Source organism: Anser cygnoides, chromosome 8 (assembly GCF_040182565.1).
Source record: "Anser cygnoides isolate HZ-2024a breed goose chromosome 8, Taihu_goose_T2T_genome, whole genome shotgun sequence".
NCBI classification, from domain to species: Eukaryota; Metazoa; Chordata; class Aves; order Anseriformes; family Anatidae; genus Anser; species Anser cygnoides.
In genome coordinates, this window is record NC_089880.1 from 23,618,343 (window position 1) to 23,641,336 (window position 22,994).

General features: G+C 49.9%; 1 protein-coding gene across 2 annotated transcripts in view; it reads right to left on the minus strand.

Moving 5' to 3' along the window:
• The window catches only part of ZSWIM5 (zinc finger SWIM-type containing 5), an 89,679-nt gene extending 66,685 nt beyond the window's left edge, over nucleotides 1-22,994 (minus strand). The window contains exon 1 of one of the 2 annotated variants that reach the window (XM_067001873.1): nucleotides 22,229-22,994. In XM_067001873.1, the coding sequence (XP_066857974.1) occupies nucleotides 22,229-22,979 (751 nt within the window). In that variant the 5' untranslated portion in view covers nucleotides 22,980-22,994. Of the gene's footprint in view, nucleotides 1-2,688; nucleotides 2,866-22,228 lie in introns of those variants that run through there. The other variant, XM_013176365.3, reaches the window with a different exon arrangement.

The window sequence follows — 22,994 nt, forward strand, 5'->3', positions numbered from 1 at the left end:
ACACTTCTGCAGCACAATTCCCAAGCGACCAAGAATGTGATTTTTACAGCAGAAGTAAGCATTACAAGCAGAAAGCCAAGCTCCTGGCATCCTGACGAGAAATGGAACAACCTTATACTGGCATGCTTGGAAGCCAGGAGCTGATATGTTCCACTTCAACCCCACTATAGGCTTTGCCACCAGCAAGTGGCCACTGCAAGCCCCAGCCTGACCCACTGAGGCTCTCTGTGATCCACCCCGGAGAATTCAGCTCCCCACAACATGCAGCCCTTCATCCCTGCTGGAGATCTGGGGAGGCAACGTGCCACTCACTGATCCCTCCTCCTAGTCATCGGGTAATTTTGGGTGCATAGTCCTGCTACAAGTAGGTTGAGGTTCCCCAGTAGCTCTGAGATCTTACATCCAGATATTCCCTGCAGCTGGAGGCTCATCCCATGTGCTTGTCCATCTTGAAGAACGTATTGGCCCAGGGAGCCACAATTCAGCTAAAGCACAACAATTTCAGAAGAAAAGCCTTGCTTGCATTTCACATGTGCTGAATACCTTCGTCCTCTGTGCATCTTCTGGCTACACTGCCCATGTTCTTCCAATTCTGCAAATCCCAAAGGCGGTAAGCAACAAAACAGAGACATGCCCTATACTAATCAGCTTGATCCAACACTATGAGAAGCTCAGGAGATGAGAGCACAACACCAACACTCTTCTATTCACAGAACTCTACACATTTTCTCAGTAGAAATGCAACCCCACAACATGAACATCAACTTCCTGACAATGGGAAGAGTTTTCTCAGCATGACTACTTTTGAGAACGCTTTTGGGTAATCCTCTCATCGTCTCTAGGCCCTTAGACCACAGCCTGAAACCCAGTGGGCCAGGAGAAGAGACACAAGGATGCTGAAGGTGGAAAAGGAAGGAGGAGGGGAAGAGAAATATGAATTTGAAAGAAGATGAAACATAACTACAAAAATGCACATGATGAAGAAAGCATACTCATTCCCTGACACATGAACATCAGCAAAATGTGTTTGGATTCCTCTGATATCTCCTGCCACTCCATGGCTGAGAGGCCAAGCTAAAAGGTACAGCAGAAGGCTGATGTTGGAGGCATTTGCAACTTCTTGCCTTACAATATTCCTGCTGGGTGCAGGTTTTGTTTAAGTTAACATGTCACAGCAGGGATGCACAATTATAGGCGAGATCTCAAAAATAGCAGGAGACTAATACTTCATTTAGCAATTGTATATGCTCTCTTTCTTTATCCAATGGCACAGAACCTAATTCCACAGTGAAACCCATTAATTACAGATTGCAGGGAGTGGGCTGCACCCTCATCCCATCTACCCACCGGATGGGGAAGAAAGCAGCTCGGACACAAGACACGGAGGCAATGCTCTGTCAGTGCGAATAAATTAATCCCAACAGCACAAACATCCAAATGCCAGAGGGCAGAGTCCACCCCCACACACATACACACTCTTTGGTTGCTGCAATTAATAATACGCATCTGAACTTCAAATGAGTATTAAATCAGCAAGGAAACTGGTTTCTACAGCACTCCAAGTCCTGATAACCCCCATTAATTTCAGCACAGCGCCCTCCTGGAGCTGCAGGGGACAGAGCTCCACCGTGCCCAGCGATTCATCCTTCACAACGCTGCTTGCAGGAGATTCACATGAGCAAACAGGCAAACGCTAAGGAAAGCAAGTGGCCAGGTTCTCCTGTTCCCTGAATCTCCCGACATGCCAGGCAAGCAGGGACAGCATCAAAACAGATCTTCTTGCAACACGAGGTCATGACTTCAAGAGAGAGGCACAGCAGGGAGCCCAAAGACTGATGCCAAAAGGCAGGGAGGCAGAAGGAGAAACATTCACAGAGCATTCCCAAACGGACTGAGCTATTCAAAAATATCCAGAAGGAAGGGGGGGAGAGAGAGAGAGAGAGAGAGAGACAGAGAACCCTTAAGAAATGCAATCTGGAAAAGCAGAGGACAGTTCTCTGCAGACTGAGTGTTCCTCTCCCCTTCCCTTCCCGAGCTGTAAGTGGGGCACAGCACACTGTCCTCTACCTGAGTGCTGTAGCAGCAAGAAAAGGAGCAGGGACCTGCACCAGCCACCAACAGGCAGCTCACAGGCAGCTCTCCCAGGGAAATAAGCTCTAGGTTACCTCCCTGAGTACAGGGAGGACTTCTCCTAGCAGACAAAAATGGAGAAGAGCTTATTTATTTCAGCTGCTGTGAAACGTCTGGATGCCAAAGCTGTTTGGAGAAAGGCTGCATCTCAGCTAGCTAGTCTGTTACTCAGTTAGCAAGGGTGAAACATCAGCTCTGCTTGGCCTTGTAATAGTTTGCTGCCCAGGCATCATCTAATTGTCACTCCAGTTTATGAGCTGAAGATTTGTGTTAAGATAACAGCGGATGAATTTTTGGCAGCGAGTTCTGAGCAGAAGGAGGCCCAGACCTAAAAGAAAACCAATTCAATTCACCGCCCCTGTCTGAAGTGCCCTCCTGCCCACTGGCAGCAGTGGGTCTAGAGAAATGAGACGGCGCAGCAAGGACAGGTCCAAACCCTAAAGATCAAAAGCCTGCCCACTTTGAAATAAATGCATTTGTTTAAAGTGCCAGACAGATCTCACATACCAATCCCCTGCCAAAGGAATAAAATCTATTTGAGGGCATTGTTTGACTCACCCTGGGGCCAACACAACAGCGAAGAGTGCCCTCTTCCTACAGGAAGGAGACTTCTTACCCAGCCTAGAAGCATCCTTACCACACCCCAAGCCACTGACTCCAGCTGCAGACCATAGGGAAAGATAACTAAACGGAGCTGAAATGGGTCCCTGAACCCTCATGGGCTGTTCAGGTGGAGAAGGCCTTCCAAGACTAACCACCTTGAGCCACCTCAGCTGGGATTCATCTCGTCCTACTCAGGCTCAAACAACAAACACCAGTGCCCTAGCTGCTCCTCTGCCCTCCCTTTCCAGTCACAGCACCCCAGTGTGCCCACCTCCTTCCTCAGCACAGGGAACCCAGACAGGGACAGGCCTCCAGGCCTCCACACCTGGGGCCCACCATGGACACAATCATCCCCATGTGCCCCCACCCATTCCCACCCTGCTGCCAAGCTTCCCCAGACCAGGACATTTTGGGGCTCCCACAGCTCATCATCACCCCACAGACCAGCAAAAGGGCACGGCTTGCAGCTCCTTAACCCCACGAAAACACGCTGAGCTGTTGCACAGGGTAAGGCTGCAACCGAGAGAAACTTCTGCTTCCACCGCATTTGGAAACAGCAAAGGCATCAGAGTTCAAATTTAGAAATCAAGCAAATCGGACTACTGAATATGTGTTTTAGCTCAAATTAGACTAAAAAAAATGACTGTACAGTGCCCTAGCACCCCCACTCCATCCCAAACTTAGCAGGCTTTTTTTTTTTTTTTTTTACGTTACGAATTCCAAAGGCAGCTAATTAGCCAAGACTCAGCAAACTCAGGTTAAAAAAAGAAGCTGCCTCGGCTCCGTCAGGGAGGCAGATGGCAGCGGCGCGTTTCAGACGCGCGGCGGGCTGCATCAGCAGTTTCTCCAGCCCGTGGTGTCTGAACGCGGGAGGACTGCAGATGGGAGGCCGCGCGGCCGGCCGGCTGCCAGCGGGCCACCAACAGGTGACTCGCTGGCGTGGAGAAGCCTTGCCCAGCTCAAGCCACGCGGCCTGGAGAGGCATCTGATCGATTTATTGACTTACTGGGTGTTTTCGCCCACCGTGGGCTGGCCCTTGCACCGTGGTCCTGGTCTCACATGGAGAAATAAGCGTGTTGTGACTACTGCAGCCATAGCCTCGGTGTTTCTCGTGGTGTTAAGAGCTCCTTGCTTCTCCCACCTTCAGGATCCCCCAGGGGGATGCAGGGAAGAGATAGGGCTACTGCCACCGATGGGGGAGTGAACACGTGTAACGGGAAAACCTACGCTAGATACAAAAAGCAGCGAGATGAGCGCTTAGGCAGCCCAGCTGACTCTTCAGAATAATCCCTTAGCCAGCAGGAACCCAGCCAGGTAGATACAATTTAATTAAAATGACGTCAGCTCGCTATGCAGGAGTCGGAGGTCCCTCTGGACGCGGTGCCCAGTGGCTCAGATGTGAGTAGAGACTGGGAAAGGTCAAACTTGCTTGGACTCCATCCATACTCCTGCTTCTCTCTCCTCTTGGGTTTAAGCAGGTGCTTGCTTCAGGCACTCTCACGTGTGCTCTTCCCAGTGCCCTGAGTTCCTGCTAACATCCCAAGCCATCAGGATACATAGGGAGCAGCACGTCCTGTCCCACTCCTGCAGGACCTCCATGCATGCCTCAGCTGAGAAGGAACAGTGAGGGCACAGCACCTACAAGGAGTGGTACTGCACTGCTCTCTGCATGACGGGAACGTTTTACACACACTGGGAATCCCAGCAAAACAGAGCTAAAAACCTTAAAAGCAGCTTAATGGCAGCCTTATAACTTCATGTTTGCAGGAACAGGAGCATGTTCAGGGGCACCAAGTCCTAAGCCAGAAGAAGCAAAACCTAAGATACAGCAAACCGATCACTCACAGGCATTTCCCAAAGCATGACGTGGCTTGAGTCAAGAAAAGGCTTTCTCTGCAGTCTCTCGTACCTCATGACCTTCTCACTAGTTTCCCAGCCAGACAGGTGCAATAAAATGTTTCTAACCTGCAGGAATGTAAATGTGGATGCCACGTGAAGCCGCTGGATGTATTCAGGAGTTCAGTGCTAGTGAAAAGGCACAAAACGCAGCAGCTTCAAAGACACAGGACACAACACAACCCCCCAAAAAACACACCTCCTCCGAGAGGGGGACAACTTCCAGCTGAGAGCAGGAGGGCACCCTCGGGTCCTGCCTTTGCCCGTGGGCAGGGTCTGGACTCCTCACCTGTGAGCTTCAGTAAGGTCCAAAGGATAATACAGGATCGGCTGCCCTGTAATCAGTATTAAAGCCTCTTCAAAACATCCAGCCCGTGCTCAGGGACTGATCGATAGCAATCAATTCTTGCACATCAGCGGATTTTGCAAGTGCCTAGCACGCTCCTGAATGAGGCCATTAGCACCTACAATCTCAAACTAATAGCCTGTAATGATGGGATTTTACCTATGTTAATAGCAGGCTGGATGATAAACAGCAATTTCACTATCAACGTTCACTGGGGTGAGCGGACCTTAATCCTGTTGTGGCAGAGATGACAAGGCAAAGACAATGCTGGCACACTGGGACACGGGAGATTTAGAGGGATGGTGAAGGAGCAGGTTCCTGAAGAACCCAAGTGAAAGAAATAAGAAGAGGCCAGGAAAGATTTATCGTACAAAAGCAGTGACTCTAACATGGGCAGTCTGCTCTGCCCTGCCCTGCCCAGGGGAGCATCCGACACAAGAGGGCTACAAGAGCACAACATACTGACCTACTAGGGAAGCACTTCTCTCCCCAAACCCATCCATCACAGGCATCAGGCAGCCCCACAGGTCCACTCCCAAGGCCAGGCACCCTGCAAGAGTTAACCTGGTGCCAGATCCAGCTCCTGCCTCCCGGGCTTAATACGCCCAGAGCTGTAGCAAGGGTGTTAAACTCCTACACTTTCAGTTCAAAGGCAGCTTTGCAGAGCTGAGAAGTCTTAAAATGCACAGCTTTTCCGAAGCGTGACCTTTTCACAAGGTTTCCAATTCAGTCAAGATTTGTTTCCTCCCTCTTCAAGCACAGAACTAATGGTAGTCATGAAACACCTCCTCCACCAGCAGCATGCTGGCAGGCCAGGCTCCCCGCCAGGCTGGAAATGCCACGACCGGTTCCCTTTGGTGATCACAGTGGTGTTTCTGCAAAGGCTGGAGGGCACACAAAGTCACCTTGCCACCAGCAGACAACCAAGCTGGCACTGCTGGCCCAAGCCTCCCATCCCTTGGCATGCCACAGGACCAGCACTGTCCCCTTACCGCTCCACCACCCGTGGCAGAGATGCCTGGTGCTGTCAGAAACCTGCTAAAATCCCTAATTGCCCTCCCCAGCAAAGCCCCTGCCTGGCTTGGTGGCACTGGCAGTAGGTCAGATTGATGGTTGGACTTGATCTTGAAGGTATTTTCCAAAATAAACGATTCTATGATTCTAATGATTGGCTCTCTCCTGCTGATATAAGCCTGGGAGACCTTCCCAGCTCCTCTCACGGGTCACATCCGCAGGTTTCATTGGTTGGCTTTCCTTCATCTTGCTTGCTCTCCGGGAGAAAGAGGAGGAAGAGGAGCATTTTAAGGTATCGGCACCAATAAATCTTACAGCACACCCATGAGGAGACACCCTCCTGCCCCAGGGCAAGCGAAACCCTCTCTCACACCCTGCCCGTCCCATCCTCTATCCTCCCCTGCTCACAGTGCCTGGAAGCCACTTCCCTGCAGGAATGGAAGGTCTCCAGGGCAGAGACCTGTTGTCACACATCTGGAAGTGCCACCACATGCTACCTAGCTACACATAAAGCACAAAACAATTTCACCACAGTCTTTCAGACAACTCCCTTTCACGCTTCATTTATTTCCTCACACACGAGCTCAAAGTTTCCTAGCTTTTTGCCCCTCTCCCCCCATACACTACAGGAATGGGGGCACACACTGCTGTGCCCCCAAAGCTTTGCTGCGGCTACGACAGAAGCAGGTGCCCGGTCCCAAGCGGCTCCCTTCTCCCAGGGCTCCCCAGTCATCACCACAACAGCAAACTGCATGAAGGGAGGGACGCAGACCATAGAGGCACCCACACAGTCCCTATAGCTCGGGGGACTTCTGTTAACCTGAAATACCCGGGATTAGCCACCGGAGCAGGCAGGTCTCACGCTCGCTAGGGCGGCAGTCGAGTGCTATAGGAACTGGTTTAAGATCCAGGACCTGAGTAAAAGCCCAGCATGATGACGCTGCTGAGAGTCACCAGCACGGACGTGCCAGATATTTCTGGGCTCACTGACGGGACACACCACGATTTCCAAATCCTACGAATTACCAAGGCGCTGTCGTTGACACAGCCGATGTTTGCAAGGAACACAGCATTTTCACATTGGCGAGGCTTCTCCAAACACAGGGCACAACATCACACGAAGTTTAGAGCCTGGGTTACAAACTTCCCAGAAAAACTCTGGGCCAAACAAGGGGGAACTCCAGCCTTACGTGCGGTTCCCAAACAGAGCGTCAGCCAACCTGCCTTCAGGCATTTTCTCTACCCATTGCGTATTTACTGCATGGGTTTGTTTGGATGTGTTCTGCTCACGACTTGCTCCTTGGAGCAACTCCAAATCTGCCTCCCTCTTAAGTTTTGCTACAATATAGTCATTCAAACTGATTGCAAACATCAGAAGCTATGTTTGATTTCTTTATGCACACTAATTCTAGACGGGGTGACCAAACTATTTTCATAGTTGTGTCAGCACTGTCTAGACAAACCATTAAAAACAGGATGCAACAATCATCAGAAATGCAACGTCAGGTTCATGCCCAGAGACATTCTCCATGGGGGAAAAAAGAAAAAGGCCAAATCCATCATTACACGGCCCATTCACGCTGTTTGGCCAGAGCTGGCTCGGCTGCCACTTTTTTGTTCAAGAGGACTTTACTGAAGCTCACCAGAAAAACATATATTTAACTGCAATTTAAAAAAAAAAACATGCTGACATCAACAAGCTCAGAGAACAGCAGGAACTTTTGAAGGGTTTGTCCAAATGTCATGAGCCTGCTCTCCATGCTGCCAGATATCCACACCTCGCTACCAGCACAACCCTCGACGGGAGAGCAAGCAACTGCATCACATCACTATGCCCACTGTGTCACGAGTCCCAGCACCAGCTCCAGGTCTGGGCTGCCCCAGGCCCCAGGCACTCACCCTCATAGCCTCTGGTGGGCTCCCATCGCCACCACCACCGCCAAAACCCAAAATCTGGGCACCCCCGGAGAGCTGCTTCCCAGCACCGCGCATCGGAAACGCGGCTTCTCGTTTCTTGCCACTTCTCGGCATGGAGCTCTTCCAAAACCCCGAGAGCACCAGTCGTAATCTTGGCAGAAAGGGACGCGCGTATAAAAATCAGTGCTCTGTCAAAACAGGGAAATAATGCGGGAGCTGATCTGTGCACATTAATCCGCTGCAGTCAATGAGGAGACAATTTCCCTGGAGAAAGTCATACATTAAAAGGAAAAAGAAAAAAAAAAGAAAGGAAAGGAAAGGGGAAAAAAAGATTAATGTGACTTTGAAATATCGCAAGCACTGTTTATCTTCCTCCTGCCACCACAGGTTTTTGTTCTTGTTTTTTTTTTTTTTTTTTTAAATACAAAGAGAGCCTTAAAATTCACTGTGAACACAGCCCGTCTGCCTCAGATGTGCAAACATAGGTGCCTTACAGTAGAGCAAAACTACAAATATAGTAACGCTTGCTCTCTCAGTACCCAACCTTAACATTTTTAATTAATTTAATAAAAAAACATAACTGCTTTTCACTGGCATGGCCTTCTAATTATACTCAGAGTAGATGCGTGCTCCTCGGAGCTCCTGGTAGCAATGTATTCACCCACAAAGTTCAGGCCTTGGTACTTCTGTGTCAGCATCGAAGCAGAATACTGCTCCCCCATATATATTTAGCAACCGACACAGAGCCCAGGCACTGACCAGGCATTCAAATATGCATTCCCTTTCTAGGGTAGGACTAGAAAAATTTGCCAGTTAAAAGGAAAAGAAACAGTTCAATCTGTGTAACACAAAGAAGACATGCTTAAAACTGAGGTGAATTGCATGAACTCAGCCTTTGGCAATTCTGAAACAAATGAGTTCACCATAGCATTTATATTCCCATTTTCGTTTTACACATATCCCATAGATCATAAATATACATTAATAACTGTAACACTCAAAGTTTACATTCAGCTGTAACATTTAGGATCAATACTCTTCAAATGACCTTTAACAGTAATGAGCTACCATAACACTGTCTTGAGGACTTTAAATTTTTATTAGAAATACTTTATTACAAATGTTCAAACCTGTCTCCATGCACTTTCACACCCATACAAATACACTCCCACTATTATAATTTTCCTTAACAAAATACAAGGCCTTTCACGGTTTTTGAAAAACATGCAGTATGAAGGTTTTAGATATTCCATATTTTCAGATGTTGGTGCTTTGTTGTTGTCTTTTTTTTTTTTTTTTAAATCAAAACCCATGAACCAGGGGTTGAAAAAATCATCTGCTTTTCAAAGTGATAAATAGAAATTGCTCCCACGTGGCTTGAACAGGATGGGACCGGGCTCCTGATCACCATAAGCCCTTAACATGGGAGGGGGGAGACACGCTGGCATCCCAGAGACGTTGCAGTCATCATCCTTTTAAGAACTTGCCTTCAGTGAATACTGACACCAGGTTGTCACGAGGGCCCCACCCAAAGGCAGGCTGCGCCCCAGTCTCCCAAACCCCTCATTTGGGGTCCCGTGGTGGCAGCCCCCTGCCGTAGCCCCCATTTCTCCATCAGCTGCCACAGCAGCTCATTAGGGCCCAGGTAGGAGAGGCAGCGTCTCTACGGGCTCGTCGAGGGCTGATCCGCAGCGGGCAATTCCCACTGCTTAATGACCTGAGACCGTCCGAGTCGGCAGCAAATGGGAAAGGGAATCTTCTCATTTGTTACCCATCCCCACGTCCTGATAAAAAGAATGATTACACTTTTAAGTTCGAACAATTCCCTGCAGTTGTAGCCATGTCATATCTAGATTGTCTAATTTACATGCATATTCATAATCCCTGTGTATTTAATTAAATTCTTCAATCCCTGGAGTGTCTTTCCTAAACAATAGTAATTTATCTTGCACAGATAAGGGTGCCCTCGATTTATTCCACTCTGTAGCTAACAGCATTTCCTTCTGATCAAGGGTAGGAAGCAAAACGCGTACAGAGGGAATCTTTAAATATATTTAAATTGCAAGATTAGCCTGCTTTTCTTTCTTTTTCTCTCACCCCAAGTTACCCTTTTAAATGATAAATAAATTCTCCTGAGTTCCGAGGAAAACCTTTCACCCAATGTCCTGATAACAGCTGCATGCCCCAAAAGCAAGAACGCATTTATCCAGCATGGTCCACAGGACCTCAGCACACACCTTTCACCGCAGGCTGTAAACTCGTCCATCACAGCCCATAGCAAATGAATCCTACAGTAAAATGTCACAGGAGCAGTTCCAGGAGGACCAAGCCCTTCATCTTGCCAGCAAACATCCCAAGGCCCTACAATAGGGATGCTGGCCCTTGTGGGGCTGTTAATTGACTGATGGCTTCGGTCATCGCAGAGACAGAAAAGGCACCAAAGAGACGCCTCCTCCTCCAGAACATTAACCCCATTCATATATTAGCACAGGGAATTTAACTCTGACTGCAATTAGAAAAGTGTTAAAATATTTAGCAAAGTCAAACTGCTGAGAACGTCATGATGAGGAAGGGGAAAAGAAAAAAAAAATCTGACTATTATTATTATTACACGGCTCTCCCAGACCTCATCCGCAGTTGCAGGACAGCACTGATGCCGGGTGGAGAAGTACTGGTTTCTTCAAAAGCCCAAGGCCACCAGAGCCCAGCTCTGCTCCACCACCGCATCGCAGCCGTGGCCTAACAACTGCAGCCCTGCACAGCTGCTTCTGGCTGACTCAACGAAGAGTCACCATCCTTTAAATCGGGTTGCTTTCCCCCCTAGTGCGACAACCCTTTCCCAGAAGTAATGGGCAAGCCACGCTGCCCCACAAAAGCTGGGCTCGGCACGCTCCCACAGCGAGCGTCACATCCGAAGGTGCTGTCCTCCACCGGTAACGCTGAGCCTGCCCACTGACACAGCCTGCAGCTGCCAAATCCTCTTCCCCAGGAATTTGTAGCTGGATTCAGACATTCCCAGCCTGTTACTTATTCTAATGCTTTCAGCTCTCTGGAGTACAGGGACATCCTGTCTTAAACCTGCCGAGGCTCATGCCAAGAGGACATCTGCTCGGAAGGCAGCCTCCGGCCAGGAGGGCTGCATTCCCGTCCCTGCAAGAGCCCAAACATGCCCTTGCACCCACAAAGCTCAGCCAGCTCTCAGCAGGGCCAGCAGCAAGGAAAGCCACCCAGGCAAACCACAGTTCCCGTTCCCACTTCAGAAGCCCTGCAGGGTTTTTAGACCTTGGAAACATTTCTTCCTACTCAGGGCATTTTTAGGTTAATGGTTCATCAAACCTCACAGTCCAGGAAGCCTCAGAGTGGCTGACCAGTGTGTGGGTGTGGGGACGGGTGGGGAGAAAAAAAAAACCTCAGACATCGGCGCTTCCCACAGGACTTGAACCACAGGCTCTGTGCTAAGCCAGGAGCCACCAGAAATGAGCCAAAAACCAGGCAGACGGGCAGCGCCGAGAGGGAAAAACCTCACTACTGCTTTGTGTCTCTTCCAGATACGGTGAGCACAGACAGCAAACGATCACTCAGCAAAAGCATCGGTCTCATTTTCAGGATGTTCTCCAAAAGGCAGCATTTCCATGTGAGAAGCAGCCATGCCGGCTAAGCCGTTCTGCAAATACTCACGGGTGCCAAGCTGTACCAGCAGCGATGGGAGACGACAGTGATGCCTGCAGAGGGAACACGCGACATTTGACCTCTCCATTTGCCCAGGTCCTTCTTTCCTAAGCTTTATTTTAAAGTGCATTATTCAAGTGCAAAAGCATTGGTCGTTTTGGGGAGAGCCCTCCAAACCCAGCTCACCTTACTTGTATGTTATTCCCACTCCTCCCACATCATCCCAGCAACAATGGTCAAGTGGTGACCAGAAACCAGCTTTCTGTCTTTTTCCCATATAACCAGTAACTCCCAAACTGGGAAGCAAATTTCTGTTCCCAATACACCTCACCTGCATGGGAACAGCCTGGCCTTGCCAATCGCTCTAAAGCAGCAGAAAGCAAGGGCACGCGCTGCTGTTTGCCATCCGTTTGCTGTGATGGTTTAAGAACCCACTGTCCTCGTGCTGCAGAGGGCTTTGAGGTTTTTAACAGTGAAAAAAAAACTGGAAACAGTTTTCTGAAATTAGCAACCTCATAAACCAGCATCTGAATTTGCTCCTAGATGTCAAAACATTGGCTGCCAGCAAGGACACCTGAAGGGGGTTTAGTTGAAGAACGTGACTTTAATCCAGTGGGACAGAGTCCATGCAGCTGAAGCACACCAAATGAAACTCAGAAGATAGGGAGAGCTCGAGGAAGGGGAGGCAATGCACATTTCCGTGCCATCTAGTGCATTCTGAAAAAGAGCCATGGGACTAAGCTACACTCCACACCATTTCAGAGGGCATAGCTTAAACAGCACTCCAAACCCCACTGCTTCTTCTTGGGCATCCCCACAAGCATCTGCTTCACACCTGTCACGGACAAGCAATATTTTCCACAGTGGGAAGCAAATGAAGAGGAGCAGCACACCAGAAACCACCAAGCTCCCCATCATGCTTGGTCACACATGAGTCTGCTTTTCTCCCTGACAAAAAAAAAAGGCAGGAGCCTTTATGGTCCAGCATCATCACGAAGCCAAAAGAGCAGAAGAACACACGTTGCCATCCCACCTTTCACAGCAGGTGTCTCCTTAAAAAAGGCACTCTCCTCTGCCATCCTCCAGTCTCTAGGAGTTATCTCCCAATGCAACAGGTCGAGGGACACAGGAGGAGCCACCACGTGAGGTGATGGCAGGGGACCATGCCAGGTGCTGGAGACCTTTGAGTGCAGAATTACAGGGAGGGGGCACTGCGCTGCACCGCCACTTCAGCCAAATATTCTCCTCACAATCAGCACTTGGCAACCCCACGGTGTCTTCAAACTACTAAAAGCATCTGCTAACGATGCCGGCTGACCTCAGACCCAGCCAACCTGCTGAGACCTCCGGAGAAACCATCTCTTTCGCTGTTCAAGTCTTCAGAGAGCACAGCTGAACCCGGCAACTTCCCCCCCCCCAAAAAAAAAACATAAAAATATAATAGTATTTCAGAAGTGGAGTTTACAGCCTGATTTTTCAACTTTCAGGCCAGATGCCTCTTATTTTAGCAAGTATGTCAAACAGGGCTAGTCCACAATTTATGGATCAAATAAGAAAAGCTTAAAGAGGAGAGACTCAAGAGGCAGAAGATACTTTTCAACAGGAAAAACGAAATGAAATATAAGATTTGCCTCAAAATGCAACAGACCCATGGGACAAATTAAAAAAGGAAACCATAAAATGCTTGCCCAACTCCTTTTTTAATTCTTACATCTGTTACTTTACTGTAAAGTTTCATCTACTGTGTATAATTAGATATATGTGTATATGTACATACAGATTTCTTTGAGATATGTGTACAGTTTTTAACCCCAAAGAAATTCTTAACGATGCTCACTGGAAAAAGAAAAAAATAAAAAAAAGAAGCTGCAATAAGAGCTGCTGTGGAAGAAAGGAATAGCAATGACACACAAAGGTCTGAGGGACGCTGCATTGCAAACAGGCTTCAGCCTGTGCTCTACAGAGCAGCACGAGGAAGGCAGCAAGGAAACATCAGCCGATGGTTGCTCAGCTCCAGGAACATGATGAAGAGCTGAGATCTGGAAATGGGTTGCAAATCCCTGACATGGAGTAAATCCCGAGGAACCAGGGGCAGCAGTGTATATGCTGTATCCCATCACCATGCCTGCTCTGCTGCCCCGCTCAGCCCCAACCTGGGCCCTCAATGCTCCTGGATGGCAAAAACGCTGCAGAGGGGTTGCTGCAGGCAACGTGGCCCTCTCCAGAGGGCCTGGGGACAGGCCTTCCTATGGGCCTTCCCATCCTGACCTGACTCCTGCAAAACAGAAACCAGCCTGTTTTCGATTTGCTAGGAAAAGATGGAGGCCGCTGGGTGTTTCTTGATCCACGAGAGGGTTATTTACCCAGAGATGGGAAACAAAGCCGAAAGAAATACGGCTGCTGATTCCAGTGCTAAAAATCCGGCAATATAAATAGGTACCACTACAAGCCCCAAGGTCCTCCAAGAGCAGCCATCAAATGCCATCACACCTCATGGTTAAGCACTGAAAATGTGCACAAGGAGGGAAGGAAACTGCATCCACTTCTATGGGAAGATCCAAGCACCCCGTGTTTCACCAGGGTACGGAAAGGGGCAACACAACTGCAAGTACCCCAGTGTCACAGCCGCTGGGGATCCATCAGGATCTGCACAATGGACCCTCCTGGGAGAGGCAGACCTGCCTCGGAGCAGGAATAAAACCATGGCGCTAGGGAACACCAGGCATCCACCAGCCGAGCTGCGAGGATGAAGTATTCCTCTGGAAACAATCAGGCTCCCTAATAACAGGGCTGCAGCCTCCGTCTGAAAGGGAGGGAGGAGGAGCAGGCGGGGAGAGAGGGACTCGCTGGATATTTATCCCATCCTCATCTTTGTGTTATCAGTACCCCGGTATCAGCATTGTTCAAAATGGCTGCTTAGATGGTTGCCAGCAGCAACAACAGAATCGGTCCATCTGCTGGCATTCTCTCTAATCCATCTCAAACACTCTTCTTTTTAAATGCACACAGGGAAAAGAAGAAAAAAAAAGTCTGTCTTGTACAAAGAAACAGAATCCTCCTATAACAGAGCCTTTTAACTAGATTTTATGCCACCCCTGTTTCCAGGACACACAGACAAAAGTTAATTTTACGATAAAAGAACCAGTGTAAGGTGCTTTTTTGTTATGAGATCAGAAAGCAAATGGAATTTGAATTGTCTGCAGTGGCATGTATCTGACAAAGATTAATTTAAACAGATATTGTCTCTGAAACCAAAGTCCATTGAACGGCTTCACAGCCCATCAACCATGCGAAAGCAGCTCCTCCAGCAGCACTGCTGACTCCACCACTTTCTTTAAAAATGGCTTAACCTATTTCTTGTAAGATAAAAGGTCATATATAGTTCTATTTTACAAACCCATAATAGCCAAAGCCACACCAAGCAAGGACAATTGGAAGAAAATAATAAAGGGGGGGGATTTCCTCCCCCTTCGCAGACAGATGCTCGACACTCACTGTGTATTTCTCAAAGTGCGCTGGCAGCGTGCGGTCCCAGCGCCACTGAAATATTTCAGCATCATTAGACTATAATAAAATCCCGTGGCCTTTGCAGGTCGCTGGTGGGGCCTGGAGGAGCCCAGGGCAGCTTCCTGCAAACAGCACAGGACGCTCCCTCCAAAGACACATAAAGCAATGCAGGCCGTGCCGATCGAGACAGCTGCTCGAGCTTCAGTGGGACATGCACACACACACACAAAAAGCTACAGATATCCAAATCCTGCCATTTCTTTCCTTTTATGTTCCCAGTTTATAAGGAGCACCACGGGGAAAACACTACCAGGGAGTTTCAGAGCATTTGATACAGCAACAGCCCAGCTTTGGGAAAAGAATGAAGGAAAAGCAAAATAAAAGATGACAGCCAGAAGTACTTTTAATATGGTTTCAGTATTTTCAAGAGAAAGCTTCTGTACAAAGAACAGCCAATGAACCGTTACCAAAATAAACACAACTGTCTTAAAAAAGAATTAAAAAAATATTTATCATCATAAAGAAAATCAAAAAAGATGAGAACCAGCGAGCGAAAGACAGAAAATACATTTGTTTTTCATTCTCCGGATACGCTCCTTTTAATTTGGCATCCAAAACCACTGTAATTCATTAATGCAAATTTTATTTATCTCAGGGATCCATTTGTTGCTCTGCCACTCCTCTGACAGGGCACTTGTCTTCATCAAGGGATCCAAGCAGCCAGGGCGCAGTGCATGTTGTCGCCTGCCATCGCTGCCCCAGAAGACACACAGCACTGGTGCCCCATAAAGGCTGTTACTGGTGTCCCCAGCAGTCACCCACGCCCTGCACAAGGGTGGCCAGGGCTCCTGGAACAGAGGCAGAGTCCATCCTGCACTCACCGAGGTCTCTGAGGCAGGGGGACCTACGTTCCCCCCACAGTGAGGGGCCGCAGGGTACTGTCCCCAGGGGCAAACCAGCAACATCCCACTGGGGGAGACCCCAGGAGGGATGCGACTGGGATGTGGCATCCGCTGGGGATGGGGGCCGCTTTCTGGCCGAGCAGGGGCCACGGTGCAGTGCTGCCCATTTCTAGGTTCACCTTCCCCTGGGCTTCAAAAGCCAGACCGACATACAACCAACCATACACACAACCTCTCCGAGCTGTCATCCCAGCAGGTCTGCCTCCTAAGCACATTTGTGGCTTTTGTTTTGAATGATGTGGGAAAAGCCAATGAAAATAAATAAAATTAATTTAAAAAAATGAAAAACGTAGAACGCAACAAGTAAAGGCACGGGATTTTATAATCTGTGCGTTACTTTAACTGCACTGTTTTACAAGGGCTAACCCCAATCCTGCACAAAATCCTAAGCCGTAAGCTTGAGACAAAAAGCAAATGCTCTTAAAATGCAGCACCGGAAAATCCTTTTGGAGAGAAATGTGGTGGTGTCATGCACAGGTGAATCCTCAGCATTTAATAAAGCACAGACATAGCACCAACCAAATGGAATCTATTAATATTTAAACATCATGATTAAAAAAGAGTCTTTGAAAAATTGAATTTTTGCTCCTGGGACATTTCATTGTAAAAACATGAAGATGCTTTCCCCCTCTGCATCCCCAAGTGAAGCACTACAAGCTGTTCCTGCAGGATCTGCGCTTCTCTGCAAGACATTATCAGGCCCATTCGCAGCTCCTGCTGCAAAGGCAGAAGTCAGGAGTCACGCATTAACGTCCTTCATGCTTGTTAATGTAGTATTAGCAGCAAGTATTAATGTAGTCAAGGCTCAGTGTCTTTCAGTTTTTGTTTCCATTGGGAAACAGACTGGTCTGTATCGATGCTGGGAAGCCACCTTCTTCCCCTCCTCTCACCCCTACAAGACCAGGGGTACGACAACCCCATGGCATAACCTCTTCAGGACAGCACTGAGGTGAGGGTAGGACACACCAGGAGTTTATTTAACAGCCTTGCAACAGGCATCCCACACCTCCAGCTCTTCGCAAGCAGTGCTTCAGAGCTGGGTGAAGTGATGTCCTGGCTGGCCTCTTGCTGAACACCCCTGTTCTTGGCTGCCTTGTGGGAGGGCGAGTCAAGCAGAGAGGGGAAACGCTGCAGCTCCTCCCGAAATCCCGCCTCGGCATCTTTCCAACGTGAGCAATTCCAGCCTTGAGTACAGTGGGCAGGAGGGGAAAAAACTGTATCACAGCTAAACACCGAGCTCTGCACGCCCTATATGCAAAATCCCTGAAATTAAACACGTAAGCCCATGAATTAACTCTTCCACCCTAATGCTAACAAGATTTTTTTTTTAAAACATATTTCCAAAGAAAATTAAAAGCTGCCACACCACAAGAGACAATTCACAGCTGGATGTGACTTTACAGCGATATCATATGAGGGAAATGCTAGACGAGCTCGTTGAAGTTTTCCAAAAGTTCTATCTTAGGTTTGAGGGAATAACCATAAAGCATCCGACATCAAAGCAAGCATCAAATAACAGCGAAGCACATTCCCTCACACAAAGCTTCAGAAACAAAGCACGCAGGCACATGTGTTTCATGTTACTGCAATTTTAGCACAGTTAAATATTTCCTAAGAGATTCCTTCTATATGTGACCAAAATTAAAATCCGCTGTAAACAACTCACATGCTGGAAGCAGAGAAGGCCAATTCCTCACCTGGGCTAAGCATGCATTTCCAGGAGCGTCGGTAAGCTCCTGCTGCCGCCTGCTCAAGCCAGAAACCAGGACTTCAAACACGTTGCCTCTGAAAAGCTCTTCAAACTTATTTATTCTTAAAGCCAAAATTAAATGTTTTATTTCTCCTGTTTTCCTTTTTCCACTTTTTTCCTTAGCCTCTTTAAGCTAGCATCATTTCGCCTTGAGATAAAAAAAAAAGAGTCCCTGCTTCAGAGGGTCTTGTATTTCAAAAAAAAAAAAAAAAAGAAGACTCAAAAGCCAATAAATAAATCTGCTCAAGAAAACAAAAAAAACCCACACCCCAAGTTAAAATTCCAGCTGTCAAAGTTTTCCTAGCTCTCCCTGCATGGCCAGCAAAAACCTCTGGTGTTTTTCATCAGCTCCGATCCCAGTTTCAGTAACACAGTCCAGACCACACTCAAGAAATATCTCACCTATGAGGGAGCAGCAATAAACAGATCATAAGAATTAATGTCTAAGAATCCTTTGTTTTAATTATGTATTTTAAGAAAAAATAATTAGAAATGGAAAGGGCATAATATATATTTAAAGCGTTCATCACGATAGGACTAATGAACCTCTGCCAACCCCTTTTATGTGGTCTAGAGTATTTTAATATACATGGGAGGATAATCCACCTGTAAAAAACAATAAACTAAAAATTAATTAGTAAATTGGAGACATGCTGTATGACAGCTACCCCACCCAAGAACCGAGGGCATACAGACAAACGGAGCTCCCTGAGAGTGTTCTGACGTGGGACGTTGGGTTTCAACGTGCAACCCAAGCCATGTTTCACGAAGCCCGGCGTGCTTCCAAACCCGCTCCTGCCAGACGCAATCTCACAACCAGACCCAGCTCTTTACATAAAACAAAAAGAGCCATAACCAGACCTAGAGAGCCCCACAAAAGTGTTTTCCCCAAAATAAACAGCTCTATAAAGAGGGAAACCATCTACAGTTTTAAAAACAACTGTATGCGGATTTAGCCTCAGCCCTCTAAGACATCACAGGTGAGGGAAACCAAACGCTTGCCTTCTCTTTTTGTCTGGGGGAAAAAAAAAACTAAAAGTACTAAAAACACCATGATTGTTTCTACCTCTGACGCTGCATTTCTGCGGGTATCCGTGCAAATGACGACTGATAGATGTTGAAAAAGTGGGTAAAACAGCAAGCTCTCAAACCAGCACTCCCCACGCTCCGGGCATCGCACCTCTCAGCACGCCCAGCAGGCTGCCAGAGCAGCACCCAGCAAGACAGGATTCAGGATTATTTGTGGGTTTGAGGACCAGTGTTTACAAAGGCAGTGCATTTTAAAGCCCTGCCTCATTGTTTCTCTAACAGCTCGTGTGAATTCTGCTCCAGCTGGCACACCAGGGCACGAGGGCTCATCGAAGAGCTCCCACTCGGTGCAGAGCAACGCCAAGCTCAATGCTTCTGCTGCAGGAACAAGTGTCCTTCCCAACAGTAATCATAAAAGCCATTAACAAGGAAAACTCCCCCTAAAACCCCTACAGACACTTGCCCACCCATACGCAGCCATGACAACTCAAGGGCAAACTGCATTATACTATATTAGGAAGCGCAAGCTAGAAACGTGAATTTGTTATGCTGGATAACAGCCTGCTGTCAAAATCCACCAAAGGTCTTTTCTGTCTCCAAGAACCCAAGAGATAATGGTGTAAAACTTTTGTTCATAAATATTTATGCGAGGGAACTTGTTAAAAATTAACCGCCACCGTTAAAGGTTTTGTATCCTTTAGGATTCCCGGCATGCAGCGCAGTCGCATGCTTTATATTAAGCCTGGCATTTCTGCATTCCTTTCCTGCATGCTTTTGTCATTTGTCTAAAAATTAAAAGAAAAAAAAAACCCACACACCACACACACACAAAGACGGGATCTGTACACATAATAATAAAGCAGTTTTTAAGAAGACAAAGATGCCTGTGTTCAACATCCAAGATCTTTCTTTGAGAAAAAAAAAATCAATTTAATGACTCCAGTGAGATCAGGGTTTAAGCCTCGTTTAAGTTTTACTAAGCATGAAGGAATTATTGGTTGATAACGTGGCATACATGTTTTTCTCAGAGCTGCCAGCTCTGTAAGCGGGGGAGCTGGGGGCGGACACAGGATGAGAGCCCTCTCCCCGCCGCCTCCGAGCCCAGGAAGGCCATTCCACTTGGATCTTACATGAACATTTTTCAAGTAGACTTTCCAACCACAGAGCGAAGGAATTTCACATCCGCACAATCCTCATTTTTTCGCAGGTCTGAGTCAGAAACGCAACTGCGCAAACATCTGATCTTTATTAGCAGCACCTCTCGGCCGCGCCAGCCTCAGGTTGCGATGCTCACGGCCGTCCACGACAGAGATCGTTTGAGGGGAACAGTAGTTTTGATTTAGCGCTGGTGAGCATCGAGTAAGCCAGGGTTTTTTTTTTTTCCAAGTCATAATGGTTCCCATATAAGCCGACAACCGAGTTCCTATCTTAATTGCAAACACACGCACAGCCACAAAGTGTTTGCGTCTCCGGCGGCTGGAGCTCTTCCACCTCACCTTCCAGCAGCATCCTCGGGATGGATGTGGAAAGTTGGCAGAAGACCTTTCTGCTGCGCCCGAGGTAAACAGGCGGCCCTTCGGGGCGGTTTGCTTTCTAAAAACCTCCCTCCAGCTCCACGCTGCAGGGGCTGTGATCAGCCCCCCAGTCCTGCCCACTCTGAAAAGAAACCGCACGTCCCCACGAGCATCGCCTGCCTGCTTCTGTCCCAAGACAAGCTGCGCTCCGGCTGACGCCCCAAACCCACCGCTCGGAAGGAAACCCCATGGGCGAACACCCCGTGCCCCCTTGGTGCTGCAAGGCCGGCAGCAAACACCTCCAGAACGCGCTGCTTCATCCACAAGCCTGCGTCTTGGGAGGACAATGGGTGCCAGCTCTCATTTCAGAGCTCGGTTCAGACATGCCTGGGGATGCGAAACGCCAGGGCTGGGACCATCCCCGTCCTCCGTCTCTCCCAAAGGAGCACGGGTGGGACAGGGTGCTCCGAAATGGCGGTGTGAATGACGGATGCCAGCGCCGCCGCTTGGGGACGGGGCGGCCCCGCATGTGTGTGCCCCCCCCCCCAGATGCCTGACCCCGGCGCTCACCCACGTCACGCACAGCATCGGCCAGCGCCTCTCCCCAAAAAACACCCCCAAAAAGAAATAAACACCCAAACACCCCAAAAAAAGAAATAAAAAACCCCGCTACAAGATAAATAAATGAATAAGTAAATCCTTTGTGCGAAACCAGCCCTGGTTTTGGGTGACCTCCATCACCCGCTCCCACGGCGGCTCCCTATGGCAGTGACACTTTGGTCGGCGGCTTAATAAACCATCGCCCACCGTAAGCTATTTCCCCCCCCCCCTTTATAATTTTGAAGTTCCCGTGGAGCTACTTCTCTCCTAAAAAAAAAAAAATCTTTGGTTTTTCGGTTTTCAAGTATTTTAAGCAGACTTGGAATAATTAATCGTCTTAACGCAGCCCTTAGAAAATATTAATTCACCCAAAAAAAGGCTATAATCATATCCTCAGAGAAAAACCTTTTGTGTTACGTGAATCTTCACTGCGTCTCCTCAGAGGTGGAAGGAAAATTCTTCTGCTGTTTTCTATTTTCATGTCTCAACTGGAAAATGTTTTGATAATGCTCTTTTGAATGCAAACCGTACCGAATGTGATTTTTTTTTTTTTTCTTCTTTTAGCAGTTTCTTTTTTCCCCCCGAATGGAAGGAGGGCTCTTTAAACAAACGCAGCCCAACTACCCGGCTCCCTCCAACCAAACCCACCCTTCTCCTCACCCATTCAACGCCATCCCCGGCGCAGGATGAATTTACATTCCGCATTTGCGAAACAAATCCCAGCCTAAGGTCGTTTCACCGGGCACACGGCGCTGCGATCACCCGCGGGACCAACCGGGCGCGGGTGCGTTTATGCAAACCGCCCCCCCCCGAGCCGCTGCCCCCTTTCAGCGGCTTTCCGATGGGGCCAGGGACTGGAAGGACGGGGCGGGGGGGGCACCACCGTGCCTCCTCCCCCTGCCCTTCCCCTCCAGGAGGGCTCGCAAAAGCCACGGGGGCTGCGCACGGGCATTATTCCCGCATGCCGCCCGCCCCAAATCAGCGCCCCGCCACTCCCCGCGGCGGGGCCAGCCCCGGGGCAGGCTCGGAATGAAGGGGGGGGTGTCACACAGAAGCGACAGCGTTTTCCCCGCAGCCCCCTCGGTGCCCGTCGGGGGAAGACCCCCGGGGAGACCCCCGGCCGTTCCCTACGGGGGGGGGGGGGGGGGCGACACAATGCGGTCCTGCCCCCCGGGGATGCGCTGCGCCGGGAGGGGGCCGTCAAAGAACAAAACGCGGCAGACAAAAGGCTGAAGCTGTTCGGGGGGGGGGTGGGGGGGGCACCGTGGAGGTGGGGGGGGGGGGCACTCACCGACTTGCAGCACGTTATCCACCGCGCCGGTCTCCAGCAGGCGGATGCCCCGGCGGAACGGCAGCCCCTCGCCGTGCGGGGCGGCGGGGGCGGCGGGGGGGGGCGCCGGGGGCCCTGCGGCGGGGCTCTCCTCGCCGGCCGTAACGCCGGCGGCGGGGGCGGCGGCGGCGGCGGGTCCCCCCCCCCCGGCGCTGGCAGCGCTACCGGCGGCGGCGGCGGCGGCGGTGGGGGGGGAGGCGGCGCTGCCGGCGGCGGCGGCGGCGGTGGCGGCGGCGGCGCGGCCGGGCTGGAAGCTGGAGTACATGCAGATCTGGCGCTCGCTGCGGGGGAAGCTCCAGTAGACGATGCGGCGCTGGACGGGCTCCGGGATGCGCTGGAAGCGGCCCTCCACCCGCTCGAAGGCCCAGCTCCCCGCCACCCGCTTGGCCGCCGCGTCCAGCAGCGACTCCGGCTGCAGCAGGCTGCCCGCCCCGCCGACGCCCCCCGACGGCCCCGACCCCCCCGAAGCCGTCCCCGGTCCCGGTGCCCCCGCCGCAGCCCCCGCCACCGGGCAGCAACCGGCCAGCGCCGCCGGGACCCCGCTGGCCCCCGCCGCCCCCGGCCCCGCGCCGGTCCCCGCGGCCCCCGGCCGGGGGTGAGCGGCCCCGGTGCCCCCCGCCGGGCACGCCCGGGAGCACAAGCGCTTAGGGCCCGGGGCACCGGCGGGCAGAGGCGGCCGGAGCAGCTCCTCTCCCTCTCCTCCCTCCGCCATGGCTGCGACCGACTG